This window comes from Vicia villosa, unplaced genomic scaffold (assembly GCF_029867415.1).
Source record: "Vicia villosa cultivar HV-30 ecotype Madison, WI unplaced genomic scaffold, Vvil1.0 ctg.000460F_1_1, whole genome shotgun sequence".
Taxonomy (NCBI): domain Eukaryota; kingdom Viridiplantae; phylum Streptophyta; class Magnoliopsida; order Fabales; family Fabaceae; genus Vicia; species Vicia villosa.
In genome coordinates, this window is record NW_026705220.1 from 811,817 (window position 1) to 822,074 (window position 10,258).

Sequence of the window (10,258 nt, forward strand, 5' to 3'; positions counted from 1 at the left end):
ATGTATTTGTTGGAATTTCACCAGACATCTTTTACTGAAGCGTTTTTCTCTTCCTGAATCTTTTCTAAACACGGTTAAGTGCTTGCACCTTAGAACCGGCGCTCTGATACCAATTGAAGGATAGAAAAACACTTAGAAAGGGGGGGTTTGAATAAGTGTAGCTTTAAAACTTGTAAGATAAAAACAATTTGCACAATGATTTTTATCCTGGTTCGTTGTTAACTAAACTACTCCAGTCCACCCCCTTGGAGTGATTTACCTCACCTGAGGATTTAATCCACTAATCACACGAGATTACAATGGTTTTCCACTTAGACAACTTCTAAGTCTTCTAGAGTATATTGATCACAACCTGGTCACTCTAGGAACAATCTGCTTAGATACCCTCTAAGACTTTCTAGAGTATACTGATCAACAACCTGATCACTCTAGTTCTTACAACTTAATGTAAGCAAATTCTTTTAAGAGTTACAATGCTTCTTATAAAGCTATTATCACAACTGTGATTTTCTCTTAAGTTTAAGCTTAATCTCACTAAAGTATTACAACAGCAATATAGTGAGGTTGATGATGAAGTTTGAGAGCTTTTTGAATTTGACAGTGTTTCTGTATTTGCGCAAGTGTTGTATTCAGAATTCGTAACATAGCTTCTCATCAGAACTTCATATTTATAGGCGTTTGAGAAGATGACCGTTGGGAGCATTTAATGCTTTGCGTATTCCGTACAGCATTGCATTTAATGTTTCACTCTTTTGTCAACTACCTCGAGCCTTGCTTTCACTGTGTCTACTGACATTGCCTTTCATAGCTTTCAACGTTCCTTTTGTCAGTCAGCGTAGCCTGTCAGCTAGTACTTGCTTCTGATCTGATGTTTGTGTGAACAACGTTTGAATATCATCAGAGTCAAACAGCTTGGTGCAGAGCATCTTCTTGTCTTCTGACCTTGAAGTGCTTCTGAGCGTGATACCATGAGAACTTCAGTGCTTCTGCTTCTGATCTCAAGTCCTTCTGATGCTTCCATAGACCCATGTTCTGATTCTGCTTGACCATCTTCTGATGTCTTGCCAGACCATGTTCTGATGTTACATGCTGAACCTTCTGAGTCAGTGCTTCTTGCGCTGATTTTGTGCATACTCTTTATAATTCCTGAAATGGAAATTGCATAGTATTAGAGTACCACATTATCTCATACAAAATTCATATATATTGTTATCATCAAAACTAAAAATATTGATCAGAATAAATCTTGTTCTAACACTATTTACCTAACACATCATGGTATAACAGTTACACTTCATTTGTGTCTGATTTGACATTTATTATGTAGTACCTATACTTTATATTTAATATGTGTCTGATATTTAACATGTGTGTCCATATAGACACTCATATTTAATAAGATTCAAAAAGTATAATTTTTTCAAAATATTACAACGGGCATGCATCCTCTTCAGTGATGTGCAATTTCCTCATTCAATTTTACTTTTAATGATTTTAATAGTATAAACTAAAAGAAAAAAGGCCTAGATTCCATTGTAACAATTTACCAATATTCACCTATCAATATCAATGTTGTATCTAGTATTTGTGTTTATGGGTAATTTTAATCATACATCATGAACAAACAAATAAAATAAAATAAAAGCAAATGAGAGTGTGTGTGGGGAAGGATTGGTCCTGTACTGTCTTAGCATGTCCCCTCCACCCAACACACATACACACACTATTTCTCACTCTATCTCTAACACTCTAACAGTTTAATTCCAAAAGTCACTACCACATTGCCTTTTCTTTCCTTTTGTTTCTGTGCTTCCTATGCAATTGTCTCTGTCTTCTGCTCCCTCTTCCATGTACCTTCAAATGGAGGAGATAATGGAATCATACTTTGAATTTCTTGTTATCATTTGATAAATAAATAAATAAATAAACACTCTTTCTCTCTTTAACCCTTGTTTGGAATTGGAACATGCTCATTTACATAACACTGTAGCTTCCACTTTCTGAATTTCACTTTTTTTGCCACACTCTTTACTGTCTTTAAATAAAGTTGTGATTTTTTTCAATTGGGGTGTTCTTAATTCCATTTGAGTTTCTTAAGAGAACAAAGAAAGTGTTCATGGAAATTGATCTGAACCATGAAGTGACTGAAATTGAGAAGAATGATGCATTATGCATTAAGGAATGTGAAAAAGGTTGCTGTTCTTGTGTTTGTTGTTTGTCCCCTTCCACTTGTTCTTCTTCTAGCTCCACTTCACCTCTTGTTTCTTCTTCTTATCTTGAGCTTTGGCATGCTTGTGCTGGCCCTTTGATTTCTCTTCCTAAGAAAGGAAATGTTGTGGTTTATTTTCCACAAGGGCATTTGGAACAATATGCTTCTTTCTCTCCTTTTAAGCAATTGGAGATACCGAACTATGATCTTCAGCCACAGATCTTTTGCAGGGTTGTCAATATACAGCTACTTGTGAGTACTCAATTTTGCTTTTTGGATTGACATTCTCTGTGTTACTCTTTTAGTTTTGCTTGAATTGTTGTTTCTGATATCAGGCCAATAAGGAGAATGATGAGGTTTATACACAAGTTACTTTGCTTCCTCAGGCTGAGGTTTGTTTTTATTCAAGTTCTTTGTGTTTGGTGTGTGTTTCCAAACTGAGACTTATTTGAGCTTAAAAGCGCTTCATCATAGTTTATGAAAACAGCTTATAACGTATATGAAAATAGTCTAGTTTTATCTTATATTTTATCGTTGTAGTCTTTTTGGTTTTTGCCTGAAATGTTGAGGTTCAAAATTAAGGAGTGAACTAATGGAGGGAGAGAGTTTAGTTCCAACTTTTAATAGATGGATTGTTTTGGCTTTTCAGTTGGCAGGTATGCATATGGAGGGAAAAGAAGTTGAGGAATTAGAAGGCGATGAAGAGGGAGATGGAGGGTCACCTACAAAATCAACTCCTCACATGTTCTGCAAGACACTAACAGTTTCTGATACCAGCACTCATGGTGGCTTCTCTGTGCCTCGTAGAGCTGCGGAAGACTGTTTTCCTCCTTTGGTATGAAATCGTTCAACGATGATCTCTTTGAAGTTTGATTAGTCTATTTTTCCACGAGCCGTTGAAGTTTGATTCCTTCTGTTTGGTTGAGTTTATCTACTAACATAATCACTTTCTGAGACTGTTTGTGCTAGTTTGAGAAGACAGTTTATGACATATTCATAAGTTGTTTTCAGCATATTTTTATAAGCTCTTCAGAATAGCTTATGACAACAGTTTGATCTTATCGTAACTTTTGTTATAGAAACTACTTGTGACATTTCCGTAAGTTGTTTTCTGCTAATTTTCATAAGCTCTTCAGGATAGTTTATGAAAACAGTTTTTAGTTTATATGAAAACAATTTGACTTTATCGTAGCTTGTTATAAAAAAACTTTGTAGACAAACACTTAGATGATATGCGCTTATGTTAAGTTGTTTATCCAAACAAGTCTAAATCTCCTTTCAATTTATGGATTATTTTTTACTATATATAGGATTATAAGCTGCAGAGACCCTCTCAAGAGCTTGTTGCTAAAGACTTGCATGGTGTGGAGTGGAAATTTCGTCATATTTATAGAGGTAATGTAATTTAATTCGAAAAAGAAAAAGGTGTTGTTTCATAAAATGACTAATTGATACAAAAAATAATGCGGCAATTTTTCAGGTCAGCCGAGGCGGCATCTACTCACTACTGGCTGGAGCATTTTTGTGAACCAAAAGAATCTTGTTTCTGGTGATGCAGTGCTCTTTCTAAGGTATATATCTCTATCACTCTGGTGAACTTCAACTATGTTATCGGTGCAAGTATCTACCAGTCTCACTCTCCAACGACTAATTTCTATCGAGAAACCGACTACCTTTAGTGTCTTTCAAATATTGCTGCTAAATGCTAATGAATGTCTCTGTAGGGGTGAAAATGGGGAGCTGAGATTGGGAATCAGAAGAGCTGTAAGACCTAGAAATGGTCTTCCTGAATCAGTTATTGGTAACAAGAACTGTTATCCTAATTTCCTTTCTTCTGTGGCAAATGCTATTTCCACCAAAAGCATGTTTCATGTTTTCTATAGTCCAAGGTACTAGTACTAACTAATCACTTCTTTTTACTTTGCAAGATGCATGGAGCTTAAACTGCAATTACTTATCCTATAATTTTAATTTTGTTGTGGAAATAAAATCAATACAGAGCAAGTCATGCCGAATTTGTTGTTCCCTACCAAAAATATGTTAAAAGCATCAAGAATCCGGTGACCATAGGGACAAGATTCAAAATGAGATTTGAAATGGACGAATCGCCCGAAAGAAGGTAATGTAGAGTATAATTATTATAACTTTGTGACTTCTTCGTTCAGAAAAATATATTGACATGATTTTATCTTCCTATCTTGAAGGTGTAGTAGTGGTATGTTGATTGGAATGAATGATTTGGATCCCTATAGATGGCCTAAATCCAAATGGAGGTGCTTGATGGTACATTTGAAATTTTGCTTTATTACTATTCATCATTTATACGTCTTTTGAGGTAGATATGATTAAAGTCGAATATTTTTAATGATCAAACGGTTGTAATGTGTAAGCTTGTTGTGACATCGAGCAGGTTCGATGGGATGAGGATATGGAGACTAATCATCAAGACCGAATATCTCCGTGGGAGATCGATCCTTCGAATCCTCTGCCTCCTCTAAGCATTCAGTCTTCTCCAAGACTGAAAAAACCGCGGACCAGTCTGCAGGTTGCCTCCCCCAGTCACCTTACCACTGGTATGATTCCTAACGGTGATATGAAATCCTTAATGATGCTTATCAGGGCCATGGCTCGCATTAAGGCAATTTCTAGACACGGTTTCGATCCTAATCATAATCTTTCTTTGTTTCATTTCTGGTAGCAAGAAGCAGTGGAATGATGGGCTTTGAGGAGTCAGTAAGATCACCAAAGGTCTTGCAAGGTCAAGAAAATTCAGGTTTTATGTCACTATACTATGGATGTGACAAAGGAACCAACCAGCCAGGTTTTGATTTGAGCTCTTCGAGTCATCATCGAAATCTCACATCAACCGGAATAGGAAAAGTAGTTACCTCTTCCGAGCTTATGAGTGTTCACCCTTTCGGTTACGCAGGCTTTATGGAAAGTAACAACTTTCCAACGGTCTTGCAAGGTCAAGAAATATGTAAACTAAAATCCTTAACAGGAAAAGTCGATTTCAACATCGGTGCTTGGGGAAAATCCAATGCAAGTTGCACGCCTTTCAACCTTCATCAAGCAACCAAACAACACAACTTTCAATCTGCATATTTTCCTTATGGAGATATTCACAAAGCTGATCAAGCTAACATGTTTAGCTCAAAACATACCAGTTTCCTAGGAGAGAATGTCGGGTTTAACGCGCCATCGATAGTTGCAGGGAACATTAGAAATGAAGTTGGGATATCTGAATCTAATCTCCCAATTGAGCATAAGCTGCAGGAAAATATTTCGGTTTCTGCTTCATTAGGGACTGCTGATATAAAGGTTCCGAATGATAACAATGTCAACGGAAAGGTAAACTCCTGCAAACTGTTCGGGTTTCCTTTGTCTGCAGAAACTAGTTCTCAAAATTCACAGAACACTGCAAAAAGGAGCTGCACAAAGGTGAGAGACGATGATAACAACAGAAAGATATTATGATATGCTGATTCTTTTTTAAATGTTTGATGTTTTAAAAACCTATGTAACATACACTAAATGAAGGTTCACAAGCAAGGCAGTTTAGTTGGAAGAGCCGTTGATCTCTCGAGGTTGAGCGGCTACATTGATCTTCTGAGTGAACTAGAGAAACTATTTGGAATGGATGGCCTTCTTAGAGACTCTGATAAGGGATGGAGAATCCTCTACACTGACAGTGAGAATGACATAATGGTTGTGGGTGATGATCCATGGCAGTAAGTATTCTTCTTATACATAAGAACTTATAAGATAAGCACTTACACTATAAGCTATAAAGCACTGTCACATACGCAGACACTGACACTAACACAACGACACCGGAAATGATTTGATAATTGACATCACTTGTTTTATTCTATTTAAGTTTTTTTTTTGCTTTGGCTGTAGTGAGTTTTGTGATGTGGTATCAAAGATCCATATATATACCAAAGAAGAAGTGGAGAAGATGACATTTGGGATGAACAATGATGATACTCATAGCTGTTTGGAACAGGCACCAGTGCTTATTGAACCTTCTAAGTCTTCCTCAGTTGGTCAGCCAGATTATTCTCCAACAGTAGTTAGAGTTTAAAAAATTCATGGCTCTCTAGACTCTGTGTTGGCCTTGCTTCTGTACAAAATGATGTAATATAAGTCATTACCTCTTGAGAATTGTGTACTCTTAAATGAGGGAGATGATTTCCATACTTCATCTCATGGTGGTGTAATATTTTTTTATATTGTTATGAATGTGTTTGGGGTGCAAGTTGTTGGTTCACAGTTTTAAAAAAGCAACAATCGCAAATGACCATGTTTTCGTTTATGTTTGATTCAGCCTCCAAAATTGCTTTTACTTGAAGCTAGAATTTTATCCAAACATCAAATCACTTTACATTTAAATCACTTTTAACCAGAATCAATTTTACAGAAATTATTGAATATCAGACCAGAACCTTTTATTTTCCAAGAGGAATGAATTGCTTAGAAGATTTTCACAGCAAAAGAGCACACACAAATATGATATGGCAGTTTTTATTCCTTGTATTATTGATCAATGCTGGTTAACACAATTCTCATCTGATAAATGAAAATATCTTTTACAAAGAATCATCTCCAAGGGGCTCAGTTCCAGTCAAAATCCAAAGGACTAGCATGTCATTGCTCCTTGAAGAGCTCGCGTCCAATAATCATTCTTCTGATCTCACTTGTTCCGGCTCCGATTTCGTAGAGTTTAGCGTCTCTTAGGAGACGACCGGTTGGATATTCATTCACGTAGCCGTTCCCACCTAAACATTGTATCGCCTGCAAAGCAACCTGCGTCGCTCTTTCAGCTGCACAAAGTATAACTCCAGCACAATCCTGAAATTAGTACACAAGAGAGTATGTTTTACAATGTTTTCTTTGCTGCAAACAGGAAAATATTATAGTTGTTGTATTGAAGATAGAGATAAGAGGAAGCACCTTCGGGTCAACTTTTCCATTGTCACAGTCTCGAGCTACGGAATACACGTAAGACCTGAAATAAAGAATGTTACCAACCGACTTCGATGCAAACTTATTCAGCAGAATGGCATTAAAATCTTCTACCTTGAGGACTGTAAAGACGTATACATGTCGGCAACTTTTCCCTGTGACCAAAACATCAATTGAAAGTGAACTAAGATTCACTTACAGAGGACACGATAATGAAAAATAAAAATTACGCCACTGATGAAAAGAACCTGTATAAATTGAAACTCCCCGATAGGATGACCGAACTGTTCTCTTTGTCGAGTATAAGGAAGGACAACATCGAGACATGCCTGCATAATACCAAGGGGACCACCTGCTAAAACAAGTCTTTCCAAATCCAACCCCGACATCATCACATAGACTCCTGAACAAAAGAAAATCTCTCTTAAAAAAGATCTTAGATATAAGCTCGTTTTTCTTAAGTCTATCCAAACGAGCCGTATGAAATAATATAAAGATGATTTCCTTTTTTTAAAGATTATAAAAGAAATTGTAAGACCTTTTCCTTCTTTCCCGAGAACATTTTCGTCTGGCACAAAGCAATTCTCAAAGACAAGCTCGCATCTGCTCACAAAATTCCGTTTTATTAGTAAAACCAAGTGGTTCGAATTGGAAATGGATTCAATATCGAAAGTATAACATGGAATATGCATACATACGTATCACTTCCTCGCATCCCTAGTTTATCCAATTTCTGCGCAGTACTGAATCTGTAGCCAAAAAGCAACCGTTGTCAGTTTTTCATCTTTCACGTCTAATTTTCTCACTGTAATAAAATGATTTATCAATAACCACGACTCTATTGTTGTCAAGGTTCGGGAAAATTACCCAGGCATTCCCTTCTCGATGATGAATGCAGTGATTCCTTTTGACCCTGCTGTTATGTCTGTTTTTGCATAGACAACCTGTTCAATTCAACACAATCAAATCAAATGTGTGCTTTGCAATCTCAGCATATGCGATACGTCTAGATCATGACAATAACACAGACAACGCAATTAGCGTGAAAAAGAAAAAAGCGATAAATTTAAAGAAACATACTAATGTTTGAGCAACTGTTCCATTAGTACACCACATCTTGTTTCCATTAATTACATATCCTCCGTCTACACGATCAGCCTTGCACTTCATGCTGACAACATCGGACCCAGCTGCAGAAAACACAAATTCACTCAGCAAAGTCCTTGGAATTGGAATATATAAATAGTTAAAATACTTCTATTCAATTTCACATATCTTACAATTGGGTTCACTCATCGCCAAAGCTCCCACGTGATCCCCGGAGATAAGCTTCAAAATTGAAGAGCAAAATATATAACAAGTCAGCCATAACTTTAAACGGATAAACAAACAAATACACGCAGGGAACTAGAATCTAGAACCTTTGGCAAGTATTTCTCTTTCTGAGCATGGTTTCCATTCCTCACCTAAAACAAACATAAGGTAGCGATCAAGAATACTCGTTTGAAAATCGCCAAGCATACAAACAAAGAGACTTAAGTTCCCTTCAATTACCAGTTGATTGATACATAGGTTAGAATGAGCACCATAAGAAAGACCGACCGATCCTGAAGCACGGCTAATCTCTTCCATTGCAATACAATGATACAAGTAACCTAGACCAAGCCCTCCATACTCCTCTACAAATAAGTAGAAACATCATTGGAAACCATTTTTCGCAACAAAAACACAATCATGTACCAAAGATGTCAAGTACACTGATAGAAGTTCATAAAAAGAGATTACCTGGTACAGTAATCCCATGGAGATTAAATTCTCCCATACTTTTCCACAAGTTAACCTCCTAAAATTCGATCAAAAACACAATCAGCATGTTGAATCACACTATAAGCTATAGATATTGTTCATTGAGATGATTAAAAACAAAATAGATCATATCATGAAACATACCTGTGGGAAATAGTTAGTGTGGTCAATTTTGGAAGCATGAGGGGCAATATTTTCATTAGCAAATTGAGCAACACTCTCTTTAAACTGCAATAGAAACTCGAAACCATTAAAAGCATGACATGAAATTAAACAAGCCAAGCTGAAGTAATAGAGAATTGAACAAAACCCAAATGAAAAAGTTCATTTTTTTATAATACAGAAAAATGGGATCAATCATTCATTTTTTGCCAAGCTAAAAACCCAAATGAAAACTTTCATTTTTTTAAATACAGAAAAATGGGATCAATCATTTTTGACCAAGCTAAACACCCAATTGAAAAAGTTCAAATTTTTATAATCATTTTTTACAAAGTTAAAACCCCAGATGAAAAAAGATCAAATATTTACAAAATACAGAAAATGGGCCAATAATTTTTTCCAACCAAAATATCAGAAAAACCAATACAAAGAGTTTAAGGGTGAAACCTGAATCTGTGTGTCGTCGAAGAGGAAGGAAGTGGAATAGTTAGAAGAAGAATTGATTCTGAAAAGAGATGAAAAAATGGAGCGAGCTGTGTTGATTCTTGTTCTAAGCATGTTTGACAACAACAATAAAACCGTGTGAGTGTGTGTTTTTATATGATTGGTTAGTTAGCTTAGGTGTTGTGTTGTGTTGTGTTCTTGTTATATATAATTATGATTATGATTATAGAATTGGGTTTGGAGTTTTGGGAGTTGAGATAAGGATGGAGGTAGACAACAATTATCAAGAATGAATCGGATAGTTGTAGGATAGTGATCTTGTTACCAAAATCTTTCCTATTTGAGACTTATGCACGTTTAAAAATAATTGTGTCATGGAAATATATAGTATATAATATTGGGATGTTAGGTCCCATTAAGCCAAGCCAATATAGACATAGTCTCTACGTGGGCAAAGACATGGCCAGAGCATGAGTTTGTACTAGTCCAAACTTTGGACCTATTACAACTCTTTTATCTCGTACTATTATTTTATATAAAAATTTAAGAAAATTTCTCTTCCCACCCCATAGCATTTAAGCGTATAATCGATTTGACAAATTTGCCCTCATACTTTTGTAGATGAATCTCCGGAAGCACCTTTTTTTTGTTTAAGTTTACTTTGTTCCG

General features: G+C 36.0%; 2 protein-coding genes across 2 annotated transcripts; one reads left to right on the forward strand and one right to left on the reverse strand.

The window, feature by feature from the left end:
- Nucleotides 1–1,649: 1,649 nt before the first annotated feature.
- LOC131628528 (auxin response factor 4-like) lies at nt 1,650–6,571 on the forward strand. Its single transcript, XM_058899359.1, has 12 exons — nt 1,650–2,461; nt 2,545–2,601; nt 2,859–3,044; nt 3,520–3,604; nt 3,690–3,780; nt 3,934–4,098; nt 4,209–4,328; nt 4,414–4,492; nt 4,620–4,782; nt 4,908–5,650; nt 5,750–5,940; nt 6,113–6,571. The coding sequence occupies exons 1-12, from the start codon at nt 2,117–2,119 to the stop codon at nt 6,294–6,296; spliced, it is 2,409 nt and encodes an 802-aa protein (XP_058755342.1). The 5' UTR covers nt 1,650–2,116; the 3' UTR covers nt 6,297–6,571.
- A 151-nt stretch (nt 6,572–6,722) lies between these two features.
- Nucleotides 6,723–9,916, reverse strand: LOC131628529 (isovaleryl-CoA dehydrogenase, mitochondrial-like). The gene is made up of 14 exons (XM_058899360.1): nt 9,593–9,916; nt 9,128–9,211; nt 8,963–9,020; nt 8,732–8,856; nt 8,599–8,643; nt 8,458–8,506; nt 8,258–8,367; nt 8,045–8,121; nt 7,876–7,926; nt 7,716–7,780; nt 7,426–7,580; nt 7,292–7,332; nt 7,166–7,220; nt 6,723–7,063 (listed from the first exon to the last, which is right to left on the reverse strand). The coding sequence occupies exons 1-14, from the start codon at nt 9,701–9,703 to the stop codon at nt 6,860–6,862; spliced, it is 1,230 nt and encodes a 409-aa protein (XP_058755343.1). The 5' UTR covers nt 9,704–9,916; the 3' UTR covers nt 6,723–6,859.
- Between the last annotated feature and the right edge of the window lie 342 nt (nt 9,917–10,258).